Source organism: Lepisosteus platostomus, chromosome 9 (assembly GCF_059453375.1).
Source record: "Lepisosteus platostomus isolate fLepPlt1 chromosome 9, fLepPlt1.hap1, whole genome shotgun sequence".
Taxonomy (NCBI): Eukaryota; Metazoa; Chordata; class Actinopteri; order Semionotiformes; family Lepisosteidae; genus Lepisosteus; species Lepisosteus platostomus.
This window is the reverse complement of record NC_142619.1, coordinates 1,942,501-1,967,730: the sequence shown is the minus strand read 5'-3', so window position 1 is coordinate 1,967,730 and position 25,230 is coordinate 1,942,501. Positions and strand designations below refer to the sequence as shown.

The following is a 25,230-nucleotide window of genomic DNA, read 5'->3' as shown; positions in this document are numbered from 1 at the left end:
TCCTTTCTCTCCCACGCTCTGAAATGGAAGCGGAGGCCGGTTGCCGTGGTAACCACGCACTCACCATTTTGAGTCGCTCCGGCTCGGCTGCGGCGGCGGCCCTCCGAGGCCCGCAGAGCCCCGCTCGACACCTCCCCGAGTTCGGCTGGTCCATAACCCGACACCGCGGTCCAGGGGTCGAGGAGGAGGCCTGCCCACTGTCGGAACCCGTGGCCCGTTCAGAGAAAAGCCCCCGCCCGCCACAGACACACACACACACAGACACAGAGAAAGATGAACGTCAATTCGAGCAAATTAAATCTAAAACAATTAAAGCTAAATCTCACTGAGACATCGATATTGATATTGACAAAAACCCCTCGGCCAGAGTACTGTAAAAAAAAAAAACAACCAAAATTGTAAATATTTAAACTTCGAGCCCTCCCACTCGGGGTTTTACTGATTAAACCGACGATCCGGGTCCCGGCCGGCTCGTTCGCCTCGAAGGGATGTGTTCAAACCCCAATAATTCAGTCTATTTTTGTTCAGATGATTATTTTCAGGTTTACCGACGTGGGCTGGTCAAAAGATTTAAAAAAAAATCTGAATCGAGATTCGGTCACGTCGACTGCGAAACACACAACACGACATTTCACCCTTTAACCTGGTACAACTGACAAGTTAATTTTCGTGTGGATACCTTAACCTTGAGAGACAGTTTGAAATAATATACTATTTGTTAAAGGAATCAGAAAAATGCCCCCAAACCAGAAGTTAGTACATGAAAATGATCTGGATCGCACCTGTCACCATGAAAACGATACCAATACAGAAATAACAAACGACCTCTTATGATTTAAGGTTGTCAGAGTCCCCGGAACCTAAATATGGCCCTTATGCGTGTGTTTAACCCTCCCGGAGAATGAACGGAGCATTTTTTAAAAAAGAAAATCTACAAAGTTTACTTCTCTAGCGAGGCCACAAGTAGATCCGAGACGTATCAAATTGATTTTTTGGTGTAAAAGTCGGTTTGGGGGATTCATGAGCTAACAAGCCCAGCTCAGTTCGTCTGAAAAGCTTTTTTTTTCCTGCTTGCCTGGCGTGTGAAGAAATTCCACGGGTGGGATTTTCTAACGAAGGTAGACGATCAAATGCACAGTATTAACCGTCAGTTAGCGGAAGGACTAGTCTAGTCACGGTAACACACCGGCCGTAATACCCATCGGAGGGAGTTTCAATGAACATCCACGTTTCTCATCCCCCAGATCAATGCTTTCATTGTCTACACGACGGCTCGCCGTGGGAACTGTGCTGCTCCACGAAGAGACATTATTACTTCACCTGTGACAAAACCTTTTTTTTTTGCTTTAAAGGAAAGACACGTGTTGTGAGAATATACCTGCAGCAACCACGCGTTTTGGGATTGTAGGTTAACGCGGGCCGTCGCCGGGCTGGAAGAAAACGCAAAAACGCAATTTTCTTCCTTGATTTTTTTTTAAATAGTTGTGCGCCCACCCCCTATTTGTAACACATTTGTGGGAGCTGGACTATAGCTCAACGGATGATTAAAAAAAAAACAAAACGTTGCAGTTTTTCCTCAGGTTGAAGTCACGGTTGACAAATCCGCCAATTTCACGATTTCCTGTCTGTGTGCGTCTCCCCCTCTCTGTTTTGGCCTTAATTAAAACGAGTCGGGATTGGGTTAACTAATTTGGGAGGCGGTGGGGGTGTTGGGGTGGTGGAGGAGGAGGATGATGGCGGCGGGGGGGGGGTAACCCTCCCCCCCCCCGTTTCCCTGCGGCTCTCCCCAGGCACCCCAAAATCGAGCCGGGTGGCTTCGAGCAGTTGGTGTAGGCCGCACTCCCCGGCTCGTCGGTCTCTTCCTTCAATAGACGTGTGTGTGTGTGTGGGGGGGGTAGAGACAGCGAGAGAGGAGACTCCGTTTGTCAGCCCGGGCCTCGATCTTAATAAGGACAACAACTACGACGACAATAATCATATTCATCTAAAAAAAAAAAACCACCTGGATGCGCAAAAACGAGAATCTGCACCGGTTTGGGGGATCAGCTCGTCTTCCTTCGTACACAATTCCCCGCCTCCCCCTCCCCAACACCACCCCAGAAAACTCAAAACACCATCTCAAGGAACATGCTCTGTCGTCTAAGCTGTAATAAGAATAATATTGATGATGATAATAATAGGCGTTATCTCAAGCTTAAATTCCCCCGGAGACACCTCCATACGACACACGACAACGACACAGCGCTTCTGATACATTATAATACATCGCGCTGACACTGTAACTGTAGCTGCCGCGTCCAGAGACCAGCCAAGCCAACAGCAGCAGTAAGGCAACGGGTTAGAAAAATCATCATACCTGACCGCACACACACACAGACACACTGTATACACACACATATATCTGTACACACATACTGGGGGGTGGCAGAGAGGACAACCGTATCGCCAGCTCTATGCGAAAATAAAAAAAATCAATGTAATTCAACGGAAGACGTTAATTAGTCATTATCAGCCGTGCTGGTGCCTTCCCCGTAGCCTGCTCGCCCACGTCAAAACCGGGGTTAATAGACGGAGGTGTTCCGTGTTGGGGGGTGATATTTATTTAATTTATTTTGGGTCTAGAAACGGTTTCTCTCTCTCTCACTCACACACACACACACACAACCCCGCCGGTCTGCCGCATAAATTCGACTCCACCGTCTTTTCGCGTCGGCTGACACCTCGTGTCCGATGTTCGTTCCTTTATTTTTCATTTCATTTTCTTTCTTTTTTTGGGGGGGTGGGTTTCAATCAACCCCCTCCCCCCTTTTTTTTCCTCTAAAAAGGTAAAAAAAAAAACAAACAACCTTCACGCCTTTACTGCCGACGACGGGGAAACGGGATTTTATTCTTGCGGGCTCGGCTCGGTTCGGTTCGGCGAACGGCTCGGATACGTACATCACCTCCCGGAGCTGCCCCGCGCGTCCGGAACGCCAGAGCCGCGATCTGCACAATTTCACACCGGGCGCCGCGCGGCGCGCACACACGCACACAGACACACACACACAGACACACACACACTCCCGCTCAGGGACAAACCTTGAAGATGCTGCGGCGATGGGTTCAGCCAGCCCGGCTCTGCGCCCATACAGGCGACACCGCTGGATCTGCAGCCCCGGACGGGTCACGGCGCGCACGCATCGCCGCCCGCCTATTCCTCCTGTCGCGGCAGTAAGCAGCAAAAACGTATATTCGATGTCGGCTCCTCTTCTGCCTCCCTCCCTCTCTCTCTCTCTCTCTCGCTTCCTCTCCCTCTCTCTCTCTCCCTCTCCCTCTCTCTCTCTCCCCCCCCTCTCTCTGTCCCTCTCCTCTCCTCTCCTCCCTCCCTCTCTCTCTCGCGTCTTAAGAGCTTCCTGCTTCGCAGAGATTCACCCAGTTTCGCTGCCGAGAGGCCACGGACTGCCCCGCGCCCCGTGGAAATCGGATTTCGGGAAACAGGAGAAAAACCCACCGATTTCAGAGACGCGATGCCCCCCCCACACCCAGTCCCGCACGCACACACACACACACGTCCACGGGCACGCACACAAGACACGCGGACGGGCCGGCGGACTGACAGATGGACAGACGGACAGACGGGCAGAGGGACAGACGGACAGGCCAGCGGACAGACAGATGGACAGACGGCCAGACGGCCAGACCAGCGGACAGACAGACAGGCAGAGGGACAGGCGGACAGGCCAGCGGACAGACAGACAGACGGACAAACGGAACGACGGGCAGGCCGGCGGAGACGTGTCTTGCTCAAGTGGACTGTCCGGCCGTCCTGTCTGCGGTAGGACAGGCAAAACGAGGACGAGGAGGGGAGTGGAAGAGGACTGGAAAAAGTGTGTGTTTGTGAGTGTGTATCTGTGAGGAGTGTTTATCTGTGAGTGTGTACTTGTGAGGAGTGTGTATTTGTGAGTGTACTTGTGAGTTTGTATCTGTGAGAGTGTACTTGTGAGGAGTGTGTATTTGTGAGTGTGTACTTGTGAGGAGTGTGTATTTGTGAGTGTACTTGTGAGTTTGTATCTGTGAGAGTGTACTTGTGAGGAGTGTGTATTTGTGACAGTGTACATGTGAGTGTGTATTTGTGATTTTTGTTTGTGTGTGAGTGGTGTTTGTACGTGTCTGTTTGTGTGTGTGCGTGTACTTGAGAAGTTGTTTGTGTGCTGTGTGTGTGTACTTGGGAGTTCGTGTGTGTTTGTGTGTGTTGGGGGTCGGGGAGGCTCGGCAGGACCTGTGCGGGAGAGGAAGGAGAAACCCGTGTCCTTGTCTCGGGCTGACGTGTCCGATAATTAAAATCAAAAATCAATCGGACATAAACGTGCTCGCGACCCCGTCTTGGGGAGGGGGCGAGCGCCGCACGCACCGTCCTCGCAGCCGCACCGGAAGAGCAGCCCACGGCGCCGCTCGAACCTGGACCCCGCCGGCCGGACTCGCGCTCGCTGCCTCGCGAGGATCTGTATGGGCGCGAAAGGGGCTTCTGGCCTCGTCCTCGCGCGCCTCTCGCTCTCCCGGGCTGTTCCGACACGCAGGTGAGGGGACACGCGTGGAGCGTCCGGCGGCCCAGCCGGGCCGAGCTGGGAGCTGGGGGATTAGGCGGGTCTCGCGACAGAAGGGGACCCCCTCTTGGAGACAGGCTGCTGCAGAGACTCGAGCGGTTCGGGGTTCAGACCCTGCTGCTCCCACCCGGGAGTGAAACACCCGTGGGCTCACTGCCTGCGCGTCCGGAGTTCTCCGCCCTTCAGACGGACGGACAGACGGACACTGCAGGCCCGCAACGAGCGCACAGCGAGATGAACACGGGAGGAGTGTGTGTGTGTGTGTGAGTGTGAGTGTGTGTGAGTCTGTGTGTGTGTGTGTCTGTGAGTCTGTGTGAGTGTGAGTCTGTGTGTGTGAGTCTGTGTGTGAGTCTGTGTTTGTGTGTCTGTGTCTGTGTGTGTCTGTGAGTCTGTGTGAGTGTGAGTCTGTGTGTGTGAGTCTGTGTGTGAGTCTGTGTGTGTGTGTGTGTGTGAGTCTGTGTGTGAGTCTGTGTGTGTGTGTGAGTCTGTGTGTGTGTGTGAGTCTGTGTGTGTGTGAGTGTGTGTGAGTGTGAGTCTGTGTGTGTGTGAGTCTGTGTGTGTGTGTGTGTGTGTGAGTCTGTGTGTGTGTGAGTCTGTGTGTGTGTGTGTGTGAGTCTGTGTGTGTGAGTGTGTCTGTGTCTGTGTGTGTGTGTGAGTCTGTGTGTGTGAGTCTGTGTGTGTGAGTGTGAGTCTGTGTGTGTGAGTCTGTGTGTGTGTGAGTCTGTGTGTGTGTGTGTGTGTGAGTCTGTGTGTGTGAGTGTGTCTGTGTCTGTGTGTGAGTGTGAGTCTGTGTGTGTGAGTGTGTTTGTGTGTGTGTGTCTGTGTGTGTGTGGGGGGGGTCAGTGTTTCAGGTGCACCTGAAGCCCCCCTGTCTGCTCACAGGCAGGTGTTCACACAGCTGCTACGCATCCAGATGTGGGAACAGGCGGGGAGTTTGGGGGTGCAGGCAGGGGGGGGTCCCGGTTTGAAGGACGCAGCTCCTGGCGCCGGCTCGCTCGGCTCTCCTCGCCCCTGACTCGGCTCCGTGAGCGGACATCTTCATCCTCATCCTCATCCTCCTCTCTCCAGAATCGTCCTGCGCTCCGTCTCTGCGGCTCTTCGAGTGAGGACCGGCTGCTCCTCGTGCCTGGATCTGTGTCTGATTCGAGATGGTTGCCTTGGCAACCCTCCCTCCAAACGCCACGCGCACACGCCTCTCTCCGTTTCACCGCGAGCGCAGCGTCAGCACGCAGGTGCTACTGAAGGGGCGCGAGCGCGCATGACGGCCGCTTTGCGGGGTTGGGGGGGAGATCTCCTCTCTCTCTGACACCCCCTTCTGTGTCTCCTCTCTCTCTCACCTGTGTCTCTAACACCCCCTTCTGTGTCTCCTCTCTCTCTGACACCCCCTTCTGTGTCTCCTCTCTCTCTGACACCCCCTTCTGTGTCTCCTCTCTCTCTAACACCCCCTTCTGTGTCTCCTCTCTCTCTGACTCCCACCTGTCTCTAACACCCCCTTCTGTGTCTCCTCTCTCTCTCACCTGTGTCTCTAACACCCCCTTCTGTGTCTCTGACACCCTATTCTGTGTCTCCTCTCTCTCTCACCTGTGTCTCTAACACCCCATTCTGTGTCTCCTCTCTCTCTCACCTGTGTCTCTAACACCCCATTCTGTGTCTCCTCTCTCTCTCACCTGTGTCTCTAACATCCCGTTCTGTCTCCACTCTCTCTGACTCCCACCTGTGTCTCCTCTCTCTCTGACTCCCACCTGTGTCTCCTCTCTCTCTGACTCCCACCTGTGTCTTTAACACCCCATTCTGTGTCTCCCTCCCCCCCTCTCTCTCTCTGTGTTCATTCTTGGGTCTCAATTACACACACGTTGCATACTCCCACCCCCCTCTGTGTACAGTAGAGCCTCCTGTCCTGACTGGAGGAGCTCACCCAGCTGTGTCTGGAGAGAAGCCAGGGTATCGGCTTCAACCACAGGGCTGGGCAGCCTGTTCCCCACCCCCACCACCCTCTGTGTACAGTAGAGCCTCCTGTCCTGACTGGAGGAGCTCACCCAGCTGTGTCTGGAGAGAAGCCAGGGTATCGGCTTCAACCACAGGGCTGGGCAGCTTGTTCCACACCCCCGCCCCCCTCTGTGTACAGAAGAGCCTCCTGTCCTGACTGGGGGAGCTCACCCAGCTGTGTCTGGAGAGAAGCCAGGGTATCGGCTTCAACCACAGGGCTGGGCAGCTTGTTCCCCACCCCCGCCCCCCTCTGTGTACAGAAGAGCCTCCTGTCCTGACTGGAGGAGCTCACCCAGCTGTGTCTGGAGAGAAGCCAGGATATCGGCTTCAACAACACACCTGGGCAGCTTGTTCCCCACCCCCACCCCCCTCTGTGTAAAGAAGAGTCTCCTGTTTACAGATTTAAAGACAGTTTCCTGTAGTTTCCAGCTGCCAGGGTCTCTCTGGTGATGCCCTTGAGGATTCTGAATGCTTGGATCAGCTCCTCTTACAGTCTTTGTTCAAGACTAAGTGAAGTCTTAGGAGTATTTTAAACTGTTCAAATAACATGGATTTATAATCTATACTTTTAATGTTTCCAATCTTCTATATATAGTATATATAAACTAAAAGCCTCACCAAATTGTTCTAAAAAGTATTTCAGAGTGTTTAAAGAAATAGTCCCTTATAACAGCCTGTGGACAGTGTGTAAACACACAGACACTCCAGATTGATTTATAACAGCCTGTGGACAGTGTGTAAACACACAGACACTCCAGATTCCCTTATAACAGCCTGTGGACAGTGTGTGAACACACAGACACTCCAGATTCCCTTATAACAGCCTGTGGACAGTGTGTAAACACACAGACACTCCAGATTCCCTTATAACAGCCTGTGGACAGTGTGTAAACACACAGACGCTCCAGATTCCCTTATAACAGCCTGTGGACAGTGTGTAAACACACAGACGCTCCAGATTCCCTTATAACAGCCTGTGGACAGTGTGTAAACACAGACACTCCAGATTCCCTTATAACAGCCTGTGGACAGTGTGTGAACACAGACACTCCAGATTCCCTTATAACAGCCCGTGGACAGTGTGTAAACACACAGACACTCCAGATTCCCCTATAACAGCCTGTGGACAGTGTGTAAACACACAGACACTCCAGATTGATTTATAACAGCCTGTGGACAGTGTGAACACACAGACACTCCAGATTCCCTTATAACAGCCTGTGGACAGTGTGTAAAAACACACACACTCCAGATTCCCTTATAACAGCCCGTTGACAATGTGTAAACACACAGACACTCCAGATTGATTTATAACAGCCTGTGGACAGTGTGTAAACACACAGACACTCCAGATTGATTTATAACAGCCTGTGGACAGTGTGTAAACACACAGACACTCCAGATTGATTTATAACAGCCTGTGGACAATGTGTAAACACAGACACTCCAGATTCCCTTATAACAGCCTGTGGACAGTGTGTAAAGACACAGACACTCCAGATTCCCTTATAACAGCCTGTGGACAGTGTGTGAACACAGACACTCCAGATTCCCTTATAACAGCCTGTGGACAGTATGTGAACACACAGACACTCCAGATTCCCTTATAACAGCCTGTGGACAGTGTGTAAAGACACAGACACTCCAGATTCCCTTATTACAGCCTGTGGACAGTGTGTGAACACAGACACTCCAGATTCCCTTATAACAGCCTGTGGACAGTATGTGAACACACAGACACTCCAGATTCCCTTATAACAGCCTGTGGACAGTGTGTAAACACACAGACACTCCAGATTGATTTATAACAGCCTGTGGACAGTGTGTAAACACACAGAGACTCCAGATTCCCTTATAACAGCCTGTGGACAGTGTGTGAACACACAGACACTCCAGATTCCCTTATAACAGCCTGTGGACAGTGTGTGAACACACAGACACTCCAGATTCCCTTATGACAGCCTGTGGACAGTGTGTGAACACAGACACTCCAGATTCCCTTATAACAGCCTGTGGACAGTGTGTAAACACACAGGCGCTCCAGAATCCCTTATAAATGTATTTCAGTTTACAGTGTTCACATTCTCCCGTTTCTGTTCCTTCTTCCTGTCCCCATCTCCTCTCACCCTTCTCTCACTCCAGTCCCCATCTCGTCTCACTCTCTGTCCCCATATCCTCTCTCTCTATGCAGTATTGACTATTGTTCCCAGCTATAGGACTCAATGCAGCTCTATACAAATTAGCTCTGTGTGTGCTGCTCTCTCTCTCTCTCTCCATTAAATTTCCAGTCACACAGCAGTGCAGTCTACAGCCCTCCCTCCCTCTCTCACACAGGCTGCATTCAAAACTGTCTGGGAGCCTGGATCTGCGTCTCTCCTCCCCTCTCTCTCCCTCTACATGTCCCTTTATCTCCTGCTCCTTCACTGTTCCAAAAAGCCATCTCTCTCAGTACAGTGTTAATGTACTGGAGTGTCCAGTCAGTGTGTCTGTATTAACCCCTCTCTCTCAGTGCAGTGTTAATGTACTGGAGTGTCCAGTCAGTGTGTCTGTATGAACCCCTCTCTCTCTCAGTGCAGTGTTCATGTACTGGAGTGTCCAGTCAGTGTGTCTGTATTAACCCCTCTCTCTCTCAGTGCAGTGTTAATGTGCTGGAGTGTCCAGTCAGTGTGTCTGTATTAACCCCTCTCTCTCTCAGTGCAGTGTTAATGTACTGGAGTGTCCAGTCAGTGTGTCTGTATGAACCCCTCTCTCTCTCAGTGCAGTGTTAATGTACTGGAGTGTCCAGTCAGTGTGTGTGTATTAACCCCTCTCTCTCTCAGTGCAGTGTTAATGTACTGGAGTGTCCAGTCAGTGTGTGTGTATGAACCCCTCTCTCTCTCAGTGCAGTGTTAATGTACTGGAGTGTCCAGTCAGTGTGTCTGTATTAACCCCTCTCTCTCTCAGTGCAGTGTTAATGTACTGGAGTGTCCAGTCAGTGTGTCTGTATTAACCCCTCTCTCTCAGTGCAGTGTTAATGTACGGGAGTGTCCAGTCAGTGTGTCTGTATGAACCCCTCTCTCTCTCAGTGCAGTGTTAATGTACTGGAGTGTCCAGTCAGTGTGTGTATTAACCCCTCTCTCTCTCAGTGCAGTGTTCATGTGCTGGAGTGTCCAGTCAGTGTGTCTGTATTAACCCCTCTCTCTCTCAGTGCAGTGTTAATGTACTGGAGTGTCCAGTCAGTGTGTGTGTATTAACCCCTCTCTCTCTCAGTGCAGTGTTCATGTGCTGGAGTGTCCAGTCAGTGTGTGTGTATTAACCCCTCTCTCTCTCAGTGCAGTGTTAATGTACTGGAGTGTCCAGTCAGTGTGTGTGTATTAACCCCTCTCTCTCTCAGTGCAGTGTTCATGTGCTGGAGTGTCCAGTCACAGGAGTTATTGGGTGATGAAAAGCAGACACTGGCTGTGACAGAGACACAGGAAGAGGAGACTGTCACAGAGAGAGAGAGACCGCGTAGAAAGTCATCCTGATGGAAACTAACACAGGGAGAGGAGGAGGAGAGAGGAGCTGTGAGATGTGTTGCGGTATCCTAGCAACTGCATCCGTCTACCGGGAGAGTGAGCAGGTTGGCGATGTCACTTCCTGTGGCAGCCATGTGCGCTCTCTTGACCTGCCTGCAAGCTCTCAGCTCTCTCACTCCTGTGCTGTCACCCCCGAGTGCTCTATCACCCCCTTCTACGACGCACTCCCCTGCTCTCACTATTCCGTCTCACTCTCATCTGCTCTCTATTCTGATACGGTCTCTGATCTCTGTGCCGTCCCACTCTATTCTATCAGTTTCCTCCCCCCTGTGTCGAAACCGTCTTCTCCTGTCTCCACCCCCCCGAGGAATCAGCTGCAGAGACTGACGTTTCTGTGATGCCACTTTATTGCGCGAGAATGAAGCAAAAACAGCCCCCCCCCCGACGTCACCAACAGAAGACGAGGCACGAGGTACTTCACAGATTACCTGCAGACGACAACTCCCAGCACGAACGCCCACAGGACATCACGGCGGGGACGGATGGGAACTGTAGCCCACCGTCGTTCTCCCAGTCCCACTCACTGGGTCGTTTACGGCGCAGGGCGAAACCGCGTCGGCGGTGATCCACTCCCCAAGTTCTTTGTTGGCGTTAACGACCTCGGGTTGGTCCCAGTGGGTTTCGGCTGTCTTGCCAGGCACGGGCCACCACAGGGCCCCGCCCCCAAGACAATGTGACTAAGGAACTACAAACCCCAGCATGCCCTTCAGCAAGACCCAGCAGTGCATCGCAGTCCGTTCTGCGCTCGTTGGCTCGGCTCCGGTATTCCAAGTCCTCCGAACTGCTTTCGAAACTCTGCCCCGCCCAGCGACCAGTGGGAAAACTACGACTCCCAGAAAGCCTCCTGGTTTTCATGTGCGCGGAAGGTGAGGGGTCCGGCGGGGGGTTCCGTCCCAGCGAGCCGAAACGAGAGCCCTCACGGGCGCGGCGCGTTAAACTGACGGAACTTCGGCGTCCTCGGATTCCCAGCGTGCGGCTCCCGCGCGCGCACAGAACAGCAAGGGATTATGGGAGCTGGAGTCTCTTCTGCCATTGCAGGGCAATAAGTGTGTGTGTGTGTGTGTGTGTGTGCGCGTGTGTGTTCGACAGGTCTAGAAAATACTGTAAAACATCTGTATACAAATAACGAAGAGGTTGGTGCAGACCCAGAGCGAAGGAAGTAAATAAAAGCAATGAGCAAAAACACAGCCCTCTCCACCTGCCCCCTCCTGGCTCGCTGCAGAAACACGGCGGGGGAGGGGGGCAGGCGACCGAGTCCCTGGGGGGCGCCGCTGAGCCAGCCTCAGATCAGGTCCATGAGAATCTCGTCCTCCATCACGCTGGACACCTGCGGCATTCCGGCGGCCTGCGGCACCGGGCCCCTCGAACCCGCGGCCATCAGCATCTGACCTGGGAGAGCGAGACGGGAAGCAGGCGGGGAGTCAGGCGGGCCGCAGGCAGGTGTGTATTGTATACAGGTGTGCAGTTACCTGCATGAGGGGGTCAGGCAGGTGTGTATTGTATACAGGTGTGCAGTTACCTGCGAGAGGGGGTCAGGCAGGTGTGTATTGTATACAGGTGTGCAGTTACCTGCGAGAGGGGGTCAGGCAGGTGTGTATTGTATACAGGTGTGCAGTTACCTGCATGAGGGGGTCAGGCAGGTGTGTATTGTATACAGGTGTGCAGTTACCTGCGAGAGGGGGTCAGGCAGGTGTGTATTGTATACAGGTGTGCAGTTACCTGCGAGAGGGGGTCGGGCAGGTGTGTATTGTATACAGGTGTGCAGTTACCTGCGAGAGGGGGTCAGGCAGGTGTGTATTGTATACAGGTGTGCAGTTACCTGCGAGAGGGGGTCAGGCAGGTGTGTATTGTATACAGGTGTGCAGTTACCTGCGAGAGGGGGTCAGGCAGGTGTGTATTGTATACAGGTGTGCAGTTACCTGCGAGAGGGGGTCAGGCAGGTGTGTATTGTATACAGGTGTGCAGTTACCTGCGAGAGGGGGTCAGGCAGGTGTGTATTGTATACAGGTGTGCAGTTACCTGCGAGAGGGGGTCAGGCAGGTGTGTATTGTATACAGGTGTGCAGTTACCTGCGAGAGGGGGTCAGGCAGGTGTGTATTGTATACAGGTGTGCAGTTACCTGCGAGAGGGGGTCGGGCAGGTGTGTAGAGTATACAGGTGTGCAGTTACCTGCGAGAGGGGGTCAGGCAGGTGTGTAGTGTATACAGGTGTGCAGTTACCTGCGAGAGGGGGTCAGGCAGGTGTGTATTGTATACAGGTGTGCAGTTACCTGCGAGAGGGGGTCAGGCAGGTGTGTATTGTATACAGGTGTGCAGTTACCTGCGAGAGGGGGTCAGGCAGGTGTGTATTGTATACAGGTGTGCAGTTACCTGCGAGAGGGGGTCAGGCAGGTGTGTAGTGTATACAGGTGTGCAGTTACCTGCGAGAGGGGGTCAGGCAGGTGTGTATTGTATACAGGTGTGCAGTTACCTGCGAGAGGGCGGCAGGCAGGTGTGTATTGTATACAGGTGTGCAGTTACCTGCGAGAGGGGGTCGGGCAGGTGTGTATTGTATACAGGTGTGCAGTTACCTGCGAGAGGGGGTCGGGCAGGTGTGTAGTGTATACAGGTGTGCAGTTACCTGCGAGAGGGGGTCAGGCAGGTGTGTATTGTATACAGGTGTGCAGTTACCTGCGAGAGGGGGTCGGGCAGGTGTGTAGTGTATACAGGTGTGCAGTTACCTGCGAGAGGGGGTCAGGCAGGTGTGTATTGTATACAGGTGTGCAGTTACCTGCGAGAGGGCGGCAGGCAGGTGTGTAGAGTATACAGGTGTGCAGTTACCTGCGAGAGGGGGTCAGGCAGGTGTGTATTGTATACAGGTGTGCAGTTACCTGCGAGAGGGGGTCGGGCAGGTGTGTATTGTATACAGGTGTGCAGTTACCTGCGAGAGGGGGTCGGGCAGGTGTGTATTGTATACAGGTGTGCAGTTACCTGCGACAGGGGGTCGGGCAGGTGTGTATTGTATACAGGTGTGCAGTTACCTGCGAGAGGGGGTCAGGCAGGTGTGTAGTGTATACAGGTGTGCAGTTACCTGCGAGAGGGGGTCGGGCAGGTGTGTAGTGTATACAGGTGTGCAGTTACCTGCGAGAGGGGGTCAGGCAGGTGTGTAGTGTATACAGGTGTGCAGTTACCTGCGAGAGGGGGTCGGGCAGGTGTGTAGTGTATACAGGTGTGCAGTTACCTGCGAGAGGGGGTCGGGCAGGTGTGTAGTGTATACAGGTGTGCAGTTACCTGCGAGAGGGGGTCGGGCAGGTGTGTAGTGTATACAGGTGTGCAGTTACCTGCGAGAGGGGGTCGGGCAGGTGTGTATTGTATACAGGTGTGCAGTTACCTGCGAGAGGGGGTCAGGCAGGTGTGTATTGTATACAGGTGTGCAGTTACCTGCGAGAGGGCGGCAGGCAGGTGTGTATTGTATACAGGTGTGCAGTTACCTGCGAGAGGGGGTCGGGCAGGTGTGTATTGTATACAGGTGTGCAGTTACCTGCGAGAGGGGGTCGGGCAGGTGTGTAGTGTATACAGGTGTGCAGTTACCTGCGAGAGGGGGTCAGGCAGGTGTGTATTGTATACAGGTGTGCAGTTACCTGCGAGAGGGGGTCGGGCAGGTGTGTAGTGTATACAGGTGTGCAGTTACCTGCGAGAGGGGGTCAGGCAGGTGTGTATTGTATACAGGTGTGCAGTTACCTGCGAGAGGGCGGCAGGCAGGTGTGTAGAGTATACAGGTGTGCAGTTACCTGCGAGAGGGGGTCAGGCAGGTGTGTATTGTATACAGGTGTGCAGTTACCTGCGAGAGGGGGTCGGGCAGGTGTGTATTGTATACAGGTGTGCAGTTACCTGCGAGAGGGGGTCAGGCAGGTGTGTATTGTATACAGGTGTGCAGTTACCTGCGACAGGGGGTCAGGCAGGTGTGTATTGTATACAGGTGTGCAGTTACCTGCGAGAGGGGGTCGGGCAGGTGTGTATTGTATACAGGTGTGCAGTTACCTGCGAGAGGGGGTCGGGCAGGTGTGTAGTGTATACAGGTGTGCAGTTACCTGCGAGAGGGGGTCGGGCAGGTGTGTAGTGTATACAGGTGTGCAGTTACCTGCGAGAGGGGGTCAGGCAGGTGTGTATTGTATACAGGTGTGCAGTTACCTGCGAGAGGGGGTCAGGCAGGTGTGTATTGTATACAGGTGTGCAGTTACCTGTGAGAGGGGGTCAGGCAGGTGTGTATTGTATACAGGTGTGCAGTTACCTGCGAGAGGGGGTCAGGCAGGTGTGTAGTGTATACAGGTGTGCAGTTACCTGCGAGAGGGGGTCAGGCAGGTGTGTATTGTATACAGGTGTGCAGTTACCTGCGAGAGGGGGTCGGGCAGGTGTGTAGTGTATACAGGTGTGCAGTTACCTGCGAGAGGGGGTCGGGCAGGTGTGTAGTGTATACAGGTGTGCAGTTACCTGCGAGAGGGGGTCAGGCAGGTGTGTAGTGTATACAGGTGTGCAGTTACCTGCGAGAGGGGGTCGGGCAGGTGTGTAGTGTATACAGGTGTGCAGTTACCTGCGAGAGGGGGTCGGGCAGGTGTGTATTGTATACAGGTGTGCAGTTACCTGCGAGAGGGGGTCAGGCAGGTGTGTATTGTATACAGGTGTGCAGTTACCTGCGAGAGGGGGTCAGGCAGGTGTGTATTGTATACAGGTGTGCAGTTACCTGCGAGAGGGGGTCAGGCAGGTGTGTAGTGTATACAGGTGTGCAGTTACCTGCGAGAGGGGGTCAGGCAGGTGTGTATTGTATACAGGTGTGCAGTTACCTGCGAGAGGGGGTCAGGCAGGTGTGTATTGTATACAGGTGTGCAGTTACCTGCGAGAGGGGGTCAGGCAGGTGTGTAGTGTATACAGGTGTGCAGTTACCTGCGAGAGGGGGTCAGGCAGGTGTGTATTGTATACAGGTGTGCAGTTACCTGCGAGAGGGGGTCAGGCAGGTGTGTATTGTATACAGGTGTGCAGTTACCTGCGAGAGGGGGTCAGGCAGGTGTGTATTGTATACAGGTGTGCAGTTACCTGCGAGAGGGCGGCAGGCAGGTGTGTAGTGTATACAGGTGTGCAGTTACCTGTGAGAGGGGGTCAGGCAGGTGTGTATTGTATACAGGTGTGCAGTTACCTGCGAGAGGGGGTCAGGCAGGTGTGTATTGTATACAGGTGTGCAGTTACCTGCGAGAGGGGGTCAGGCAGGTGTGTATTGTATACAGGTGTGCAGTTACCTGCGAGAGGGGGTCAGGCAGGTGTGTAGTGTATACAGGTGTGCAGTTACCTGCGAGAGGGGGTCAGGCAGGTGTGTATTGTATACAGGTGTGCAGTTACCTGCGAGAGGGGGTCAGGCAGGTGTGTATTGTATACAGGTGTGCAGTTACCTGCGAGAGGGGGTCAGGCAGGTGTGTATTGTATACAGGTGTGCAGTTACCTGCGAGAGGGCGGCAGGCAGGTGTGTAGTTACCTGCGAGAGGCTGCCTCCACTGCGCCTGCATCTGCTGCCCACCCCCAGGGGGCGCGTGGACCATCTGCTGCCCCATCGTCTGATGAGACAGCATGGCCCCCTGCATGTGGGGAACACCGGCCTGCTGAGAGACAGAGAGGAAAAAGGGGTCACTTGGGGAGCTTGGGGGGGGGGGACCCCCGGCAGCGTGTCGCGTGGGGCCCCAGGCCCCTGGCCCCTGGCTCACCGGCTGCTGCTGGCTCAGCAGGAGGCTCCGCAGCTGGGGGTTGGCCCCTGGGTTGGTGAGACGCAGCATCTGGCCCTGAGTGGGCGGGGCCTGCGCCCCCTGGGCCCCGGGGTTGGGCGGAGCTCCGGAGACAGGGGGCTGCTGATTGGCTGCTGCCGCCGCTGCTGCCTGCTGGGCCCTCATCTGTAACTGGAGGAGGAGCAGAGAGCAAATACCAGACAGGACATCTCAGTAATACTATTACAGTGTGTGATCTCCTGTCCCAGCCTGAGGAACAGACAGTGAGCCTGTCTCTCAGTAATAATAATACAGTGTGTGATCTCCTGTCCCAGCCTGAGGAACAGACAGTGAGCCTGTCTCTCAATAATAATAATACAGTGTGTGATCTCCTGTCCCAGCCTGAGGAACAGACAGTGAGCCTGTCTCTCAATAATAATAATACAGTGTGTGATCTCCTGTCCCAGCCTGAGGAACAGACAGTGAGCCTGTCTCTCAATAATAATAATACAGTGTGTGATCTCCTGTCCCAGCCTGAGGAACAGACAGTGAGCCTGTCTCTCAATAATAATTCTACAGTGTGTGATCTCCTGTCCCAGCCTGAGGAACAGACAGTGAGTCTGTCTCTCAATAATAATAATACAGTGTGTGATCTCCTGTCCCAGCCTAAGGAACAGACAGTGAGCCTGTCTCTCAATAATAATTCTACAGTGTGTGATCTCCTGTCCCAGCCTGAGGAACAGACAGTGAGTCTGTCTCTCAATAATAATAATACAGTGTGTGATCTCCTGTCCCAGCCTGAGGAACAGACAGTGAGCCTGTCTCTCAATAATAATAATACAGTGTGTGATCTCCCATCCCAGCCTGAGGAACAGACAGTGAGCCTGTCTCTCAATAATAATAATACAGTGTGTGATCTCCTGTCCCAGCCTGAGGAACAGACAGTGAGCCTGTCTCTCAATAATAATAATACAGTGTGTGATCTCCCATCCCAGCCTGAGGAACAGACAGTGAGCCTGTCTCTCAATAATAATAATACAGTGTGTGATCTCCTGTCCCAGCCTGAGGAACAGGCAGTGAGCCTGTCTCTCAATAATAATAATACAGTGTGTGATCTCCTGTCCCAGCCTGAGGAACAGACAGTGAGCCTGTCTCTCAATAGTAATAATACAGTGTGTGATCTCCTGTCCCAGTCTCTCTTATAACAATAATGTTCTTGTATTAATCTTGCTTACTGTAACTGCTTTAGAAACACAATATTTTCGTCTGACACATTGACGGAGCTTTTGATCACATGAAATACACTACAAAATAAAGACCTATTCCCACAAATTGACCACTTGAACGATCCCTCTTCAGTCAAGCTGAGGGAGTGCAGGGAGAGCTCCGGACAAGCCAGTGTGTACTCAACCAGACTCACCAGGTTAGGCTGTCTCTGCTGGTCATCCATCATGGACACCTGACTGACAGTTGGAGGGATACCGGACACTGACTGAGCTGGTAACTGAGAGGGAGAGAGAGGGGTTCATACAGACACACTGACTGGACACTCCAGTACATGAACACTGCACTGAGAGAGAGAGGGGTTCATACACACACACTGACTGGACACTCCAGTACATTAACACTGCCCTGAGAGAGAGAGGGGTTCATACAGACACACTGACTGGACACTCCAGTCCATTAACACTGCACTGAGAGAGGGAGGCTGACAGTACCTGCTGCTGTACAGTGCCGTGTGACACTGGGATCGGGCCACCGGGCTTGTTCAGAAAGCCCTGATTCGACTGGACAGAACCAGGCTGCATTGAGGCAGCACCGGAGCCCATCTGAAAAACCGAGAAAATAAGTGACCATAGAATCTTAGTCAGACTGGAGCTCTCTGTCCCTCCCTGTGACCTCCCTGACCCCTCGAGAGCTCTCTGTCCCTCCCTGTGACCTCCCTGACCCCTGGAGAGCTCTCTGTCCCTCCCTGTGACCTCCCTGACCCCTCGAGAGCTCCCTGTCCCTCCCTGTGACCTCCCTGACCCCTCGAGAGCTCTCTGACCCTCCCTGTGACCTCCCTGACCCCTGGAGAGCTGCCCGTCCCTCCCTGTGACCTCCCTGACCCCTGGAGAGCTGCCCGTCCCTCCCTGTGACCTCCCTGACCCCTGGAGAGCTCTCTGTCCCTCCCTGTGACCTCCCTGACCCCTCGAGAGCTCTCTGTCCCTCCCTGTGACCTCCCTGACCCCTCGAGAGCTCTCTGTCCCTCCCTGTGACCTCCCTGACCCCTCGAGAGCTCTCTGACCCTCCCTGTGACCTCCCTGACCCCTGGAGAGCTGCCCGTCCCTCCCTGTGACCTCCCTGACCCCTGGAGAGCTGCCTGTCCCTCCCTGTGACCTCCCTGACCCCTGGAGAGCTCTCTGTCCCTCCCTGTGACCTCCCTGACCCCTGGAGAGCTCTCTGTCCCTCCCTGTGACCTCCCTGACCCCTCGAGAGCTCCGTGTCCCTCCCTGTGACCTCCCTGACCCCTGGAGAGCTCTCTGTCCCTCCCTGTGACCTCCCTGACCCCTGGAGAGCTCTCTGTCCCTCCCTGTGACCTCCCTGACCCCTGGAGAGCTGCCCGTCCCTCCCTGTGACCTCCCTGACCCCTGGAGAGCTGCCCGTCCCTCCCTGTGACCTCCCTGACCCCTGGAGAGCTCTCTGTCCCTCCCTGTGACCTCCCTGACCCCTGGAGAGCTGCCCGTCCCTCCCTGTGACCTCCCTGACCCCTGGAGAGCTGCCCGTCCCTCCCTGTGACCTCCCTGACCCCTGGAGAGCTCTCTGTCCCTCCCTGTGACCTCCCTGACCCCTGGAGAGCTGCCCGTCCCTCCCTGTGACCTCCCTGACCCCTGGAGAGCCGCCCGTCCCTCCCTGTGACCTCCCTGACCCCTCGAGAGCTCTCTGACCCTCCCTGTGACCTCCCTGACCCCTGGAGAGCTCTCTGTCCCTCCCTGTGACCTCCCTGACCCCTGGAGAGCTGCCCGTCCCTCCCTGTGACCTCCCTGACCCCTCGAGAGCTCTCTGTCCCTCCCTGTGACCTCCCTGACCCCTCGAGAGCTCCGTGTCCCTCCCTGTGACCTCCCTGACCCCTGGAGAGCTCTCTGTCCCTCCCTGTGACCTCCCTGACCCCTCGAGAGCTCTCTGTCCCTCCCTGTGACCTCCCTGACCCCTGGAGAGCTGCCCGTCCCTCCCTGTGACCCCTGCCCCCCCGAGAGCCGCCCGTCCCTCCCTGTGACCTCCCTGACCCCTGGAGAGCTGCCCGTCCCTCCCTGTGACCTCCCTGACCCCTCGAGAGCTCTCTGTCCCTCCCTGTGACCTCCCTGACCCCTGGAGAGCTCTCTGTCCCTCCCTGTGACCTCCCTGACCCCTCGAGAGCTCTCTGTCCCTCCCTGTGACCCCTGCCCCCCGAGAGCCGCCCGTCCTGCCCCTCACCGTGCGCTGCTGCTGGACCTGCTTGTGGTTGGTGATGACCTGCCGGATGCCGTTGACGAAGCCGCTCTGGTCGTTGGGGATGAGGCCCATGAAGATCTTCTTCTTGGAGGAGTAGAGCAGCATGAGCACCCGCACCTCGCAGGGGGCGCTCTGGGGGAAGTGGACGCAGCCGGCCTGCGGGAGGGGAGAGGGCAGGGGGTCAAGGTCGGGCCCGCGGGGCCGAGCCGCTGGAGACGGGAGCTCCGGAGCTCTCCTGCGCTGGCCCACACTCGGGCTGAGACAACTCGACCGGCCAGAGATTACTACTGGACACTGACCTCACTACCGGGCAGCGACCTCACTACCAAGCAGTGACCTCACTACCGGGCAGTGACCTCATTACTGGACACTGACCTCACAACCAGGCAGTGACCTCATTACTGGACACTGACCTCACAACCGGGCAGTGACCTCACAACCGGGCAGTGACCTCATTACTGGACACTGACCTCACAACCGGGCAGTGACCTCATTACTGGACACTGACCTCACAACCGGGCAGTGACCTCATTACTGGACACTGACCTCACAACCGGGCAGTGACCTCATTACTGGACACTGACCTCACAACCGGGCAGTGACCTCACAACGAGGCATTGACCTCACAACCGGGCAGTGACCTCACTACTGGACACTGACCTCACAACCGGGCAGTGACCTCACTACTGGACACTAACCTCACAACCGGGCAGTGACCTCATTACTGGACACTGACCTCACAACCGGGCAGTGACCTCACAACTAGCCATTGAGCTCACAACCGGGCAGTGACCTCACTACTGGACACTGACCTCACAACCAGGCAGTGACCTCACTACTGGACACTGACCTCACAACCGGGCAGTGACCTCACAACCGGGCAGCGACCTCACTACTGGACAGCAAAGGAAGTGATCTGGAGAACTTCATGGGAAGGAAGGAGGAAGAGGAGGGTCTGAAACTGAACCAATGTCCCCTTTCCCATTCCGCAAGCTCTCGGACAGGGAAAAAGACCTGGCTCGGACGTTCTCCTGGGAAGCTCAAGAGTCTGCTGTGTATTCTGAAGTACAGATACTGCCATCTGCTGGCACAAATACTTCACTGCAATCGTCCTGACTGACAGACACTCTGGGATGAGAGAAACATTCTTCTCCAAACTCAGAAATCTAGTCCCAGAGTTCCCACACCTGCCAGAATCACAACGGGTCCCAATCCTACTGGGAGAGGGAGGAAGGAACTCAGTTGAACTGGCAGCCCAGTATGTGATCTCCTGTCCCAGCCTGAGGAACAGTGAGTCCGTCTCCCAATAATGCTCAATATGTTTACAGTATATGTAAATATTTTATGCTGTCTTTGTTGTAAAATGTCTGTAGATTTTATTTTACTTTTTTTTTGTTTTTTTTCATGTTAATTTTATTATTTTTATTTGCTTTGGCAACAACACTGATTGCACCCATCGGTCATGCTAATAAACCATCTTGAATTGAATTGAAATTGACCGTCACCTGGCGGTCAGAATGTGGAACTGTACCCGTGTGTCTGCTGCCACCTAGTGTTTAAACCGAGAAATTACATGCATTTTGCTTAACACGAAGAGCAACAAGCAAGAATAATTCCTCACACCTATATAGCGCTTTTTCTGGACACTCCACTCAAAGCGCTTTACAAGTAATGGGGATATCCTCCACCCCCACAACAGGGCTGGGCAGCTTGTTCCCCACCCCCACCACCCTCTGTGTACAGAAGAGCCTCCTGTCCTGACTGCAGGAGCTCACCCAGCTGTGTCTGGAGAGACGCCAGGGTATCGGCTTCAACCACAGGGCTGGGCAGCTTGTTCCCCACTCCCACCCCCCTCTGTGTACAGAACAGCCTCCTGTCCTGACTGGAGGGTCTCACCCAGCTGTGTCTGGAAAGAAGCAGGGGTATCTGCCTCAACCACAGGGCTGGGCAGCTTGTTCCCCACTCCCACCCCCCTCTGTGTACAGAAGAGCCTCCTGTCCTGACTGGAGGATCTCACCCAGCTGTGTCTGGAGAGACGCCAGGGTATCGGCTTCAACCACAGGGCTGGGCAGCTTGTTCCCCACCCCCACCACCCTCTCTGTACAGAAGAGCCTCCTGTCCTGACTGGAGGAGCTCACCCAGCTGTGTCTGGAGAGAAGCCAGGGTATCGGCTTCAACTACGCGACCAGACAGCTTGTGCTCATCACCCGCAGGAGAGAGCCAGCTGTCTGTGTGACAGGAGAGAGCAGCAGACAGGAAAGGGTTTGAGCCTGCACCCACATGACAGAGTGAGGCCCCAACATGGCAACTCAGACCACTCAGCTCTCCAGAAATTCCCAAACCAGGCAGTGGGCACCCCTGGTCACTCCACAGCGCTGTGAGGGAGGGAGGGGCAGGAGGAGGGAGACCGGGAGACCGGGAGACCGGGAGACCGGGAGACCGGGAGACAGGAGGAGTCACTTACAAAACCATTGGCCATGATGCGGTACAGCCCCTTCAGAGACTCCAGGTCCTTGTTGGTGAACTGGAACTGAACCATCCTGGAGTTCCTGAAGAGAGGACCTAGAGTGGTCTACCACAGAGAGAGGGGTTAATACAGACACACTGACTGGACACTCCAGTACATTAACACTGCACTGAGAGAGAGAGGGGTTCATACAGACACACTGACTGGACACTCCAGTACATTAACACTGCACTGAGAGAGAGAGGGGTTCATACAGACACACTGACTGGACACTCCAGTACATGAACACTGCACTGAGAGAGAGGGGTTAATACAGACACACTGACTGGACACTCCAGTACATCAACACTGCACTGAGAGAGAGAGGGGGGTTAATACACACACACTGACTGGACACTCCAGTACATTAACACTGCACTGAGAGAGAGAGGGGTTAATACAGACACACTGACTGGACACTCCAGTACATGAACACTGCACTGAGAGAGAGAGGGGTTAATACAGACACACTGACTGGACACTCCAGTACATCAACACTGCACTGAGAGAGAGAGGGGTTAATACACACACACTGACTGGACACTCCAGTACATTAACACTGCACTGAGAGAGAGAGGGGTTCATACAGACACACTGACTGGACACTCCAGTACATTAACACTGCACTGAGAGAGAGAGGGGTTCATACAGACACACTGACTTGACACTCCAGTACATTAACACTTCACTGAGAGAGAGAGGGGTTAATACAGACACACTGACTGGACACTCCAGTACATTAACACTGCACTGAGAGAGAGAGAGGGGTTAATTCCTACCAGTAGCTGTTGAGGGATGAGCTGCATTATCAGTTTCTGTGGCCACTGATCTGCATTCCTGGCAGGAAAGACGAAAAGAGCGTCAGGATTTCCGATCTTGCGGAATCGGATCGGGAAACTTCAGGAATCGTCCCCTGGACTGCGGAATCACTCACAGATTCTCTCCCTGGTTGACATAAACCTGGCAGGGCAGGGAGCGAGTCAGCTTGGTGTTGGAGTCCATGGATGTGGATTTGGGCTTCTGAACGGGTCAGGCAGGAGGAGATTGCGAGTCGGACCCCAAGCAATTAAAAACACAGAAGAGAGAAGAGACACAAGATTCTCTTTCGACACCTTCGCTTCCAGCAGACTGAGCACCGCCCCAGAACGCAAAAGGACAAGGCCCCACACTGTTAAAAACAGTACTACAGAAACTGCGGCTTCTTTCACACGGCTTAGAAAAGCGATTTAGCTGAAGGAAGTCCCAAGAAAAAAAAAACAACAGCCCTGTGACTCGATTGAACTACATTTCCCAGGTGGCCGGTGAGCGAGTGGGAAGAGGCTGCTGGGAGTTGTAGTTCTTACCTCCTGCCACTCCAGCACTCCGCTCCAGGCCATGATCTTGTTGGCCCCGCCCTGCTGAGAGGAAATGAGATTCGAAGGGGGCGGGGCTGCAGGCACCACAGGCTGGGCAGGGGGCGGCGTCGAGAGGAGGAGAGAAGAGGAGAATGAGAGACTGTTCCTTCAGAAAAACTGTCACGAAATACCAAGGAAAATGGCAGCCAGTTCTAAACCACTACCCCATTACCACCGTTCAGGCCCACATCAGTCCAGCCTGCTCTGTCAATGTCAGTGGAGTCTGATTATAATCCCAGTTCATAACTAATCCAGCTCCCAGTCCAGTCAGTCCAGTCCAGCCTGGAGAGCCTCAGACTGCTCTGTCAGTGTCAGTGGAGTCTGATTATAATCCCAGTTCATAACTAATCCAGCTCCCAGTCCAGTCAGTCCAGTCCAGCCTGGAGAGCCTCAGACTGCTCTGTCAGTGTCAGTGGAGTCTGATTATAATCCCAGTTCATAACTAATCCAGCTCCCAGTCCAGTCAGTCCAGTCCAGCCTGGAGAGCCTCAGACTGCTCTGTCAGTGTCAGTGGAGTCTGATTATAATCCCAGTTCATAACTAATCCAGATCCCAGTCCAGTCAGTCCAGTCCAGCCTGGAGAGCCTCAGACTGCTCTGTCAGTGTCAGTGGAGTCTGATTATAATCCCAGTTCATAACTAATCCAGCTCCCAGTCCAGTCAGTCCAGTCCAGCCTGGAGAGCCTCAGACTGCTCTGTCAGTGTCAGTGGAGTCTGATTCTAATCCCAGTTCATAACTAATCCAGCTCCCAGTCCAGCCAGTCCAGTCCAGTGCACAGAGTCAGATACAATGTGCTCTGCTGATCGGCCCTCTGAGCCGAGACACTCCACACGCGTCTCCTGTTGGAGCCCAGGCCGTCTCCCCTGATTGGTCCGTTCACTCACCATCCCGGGCTGCGTGGGCGGAGCCTGCGGCTGATTGGGCACCTGCTGCGGCTGGGGGGGCGGGGCCTGGGGCTGATTGGCCGGCTGCCCCTGGGGGGCGGGCGGGGCCTGGGGGGGCGGGGCGGGGGCCGGCTGCTGCTGGGGCAGCAGCACCGAGGACACCGTGGTAACCGTCGCCAGGCTGGGCTGGGCGGGGGGTGGCAGCTTGACCCCCGAGGGCAGGGTGGCCGACTGGCTGAAGGGCGGGCCGGAGTTAACGAGACCTGCAACTGAGAAGGATAACGATCAACAACCCCCCCCCCACCCCCATGTCCAACAGCCTCCGCCGCGCGCGAGCTCGTCCTGCTGGGGGGGGGGGGGGGAACTCCCAGGAAAAACAAATTCTGGATGAAATAAAGCATCCTGACACTGGACACCCCCACGCTGAGCGCTGTACGGCTCAGGGGGAATCCCTCCACCCCCACCAGTGTGCAGCCCCACCTGGATGATGCTCCAGTCCTCTCACACACACCAGCTCTCAGTGGGGAGGAGAGCAGAGGGATGGAGCCAGTTCAGAGAGGGGGGTTATTAGGAGGCCATGAGGGGTAAAGGCCAGGGGGGGAATTGGGCCAGGACACCGGGGTAACACCGCTACTCTTGTCGAGAGACACCCCGGGATTGTTAATGACCACAGAGAGTCAGGACCTCGGTTTTACATCTCATCTGAAGGACGGCGCCTGTTTACAGTCTAGTGTCCCCGTCACTATACTGGGGCATGAGGACCCACACAGACCGCAGGGTGAGCGCCCCCTGCTGGCCCCACTAACACCTCCGTAAAACATCGGTCCGAGACGAGCGATGGAAATGCCGGACTTGGGTTCGAATGGCTCTCTCTCACTCAGAGCCCGTTTGTGTTCGGAGAGGGGTTTAGCTCAGTGAGTCACGAACCAGCTGTACGAGGCACAGGAGGTCTCCTGCTGTGGTCAATCACAGGCTAATTCCACAGTGACCACACTGGTCAAACACTGGTCAGACTGGGGCAGTCGGGTACAGAGCACAGTGTCCACACTGGTCAGACTGGGGCAGTCGGGTACACAGCACAGTGTCCACACTGGTCGGACTGGACAATAAGAGAACAGAGACTC

The 25,230-nt window shown here is 54.5% G+C and overlaps 2 protein-coding genes across 13 annotated transcripts in view; both read right to left on the bottom strand.

Moving 5' to 3' along the window:
• Positions 1 to 3,322, bottom strand: part of lrrc4ba (leucine rich repeat containing 4Ba) — a 30,792-nt gene extending 27,470 nt beyond the window's left edge. For 6 of the 7 annotated variants that reach the window (XR_015941329.1, XR_015941332.1, XR_015941333.1 and 3 more), the window contains exons 1-2: positions 3,079 to 3,322; positions 65 to 197 (exon numbers count right to left, since the gene is read on the bottom strand). The gene's annotated coding sequence lies outside the window, so the exon portion shown is untranslated. The other variant, XM_088646255.1, reaches the window with a different exon arrangement.
• A 7,133-nt stretch (positions 3,323 to 10,455) lies between these two features.
• The window catches only part of med25 (mediator complex subunit 25), a 26,278-nt gene continuing 11,503 nt past the window's right edge, over positions 10,456 to 25,230 (bottom strand). The window contains exons 10-20 of one of the 6 annotated variants that reach the window (XM_088646258.1): positions 24,107 to 24,375; positions 23,172 to 23,273; positions 22,763 to 22,848; positions 22,608 to 22,665; positions 21,787 to 21,894; positions 19,305 to 19,478; positions 17,570 to 17,680; positions 17,272 to 17,355; positions 15,855 to 16,043; positions 15,596 to 15,752; positions 10,456 to 11,515 (exon numbers count right to left, since the gene is read on the bottom strand). In XM_088646258.1, coding sequence (XP_088502384.1) covers positions 11,409 to 11,515; positions 15,596 to 15,752; positions 15,855 to 16,043; positions 17,272 to 17,355; positions 17,570 to 17,680; positions 19,305 to 19,478; positions 21,787 to 21,894; positions 22,608 to 22,665; positions 22,763 to 22,848; positions 23,172 to 23,273; positions 24,107 to 24,375 — 1,445 coding nt within the window. In that variant the 3' untranslated portion in view covers positions 10,456 to 11,408. The remainder of the gene's footprint in view (positions 11,516 to 15,595; positions 15,753 to 15,854; positions 16,044 to 17,271; positions 17,356 to 17,569; positions 17,681 to 19,304; positions 19,479 to 21,786; positions 21,895 to 22,607; positions 22,666 to 22,762; positions 22,849 to 23,171; positions 23,274 to 24,106; positions 24,376 to 25,230) is intronic. The other 5 variants (XM_088646260.1, XM_088646264.1, XM_088646259.1 and 2 more) reach the window with 5 other exon arrangements.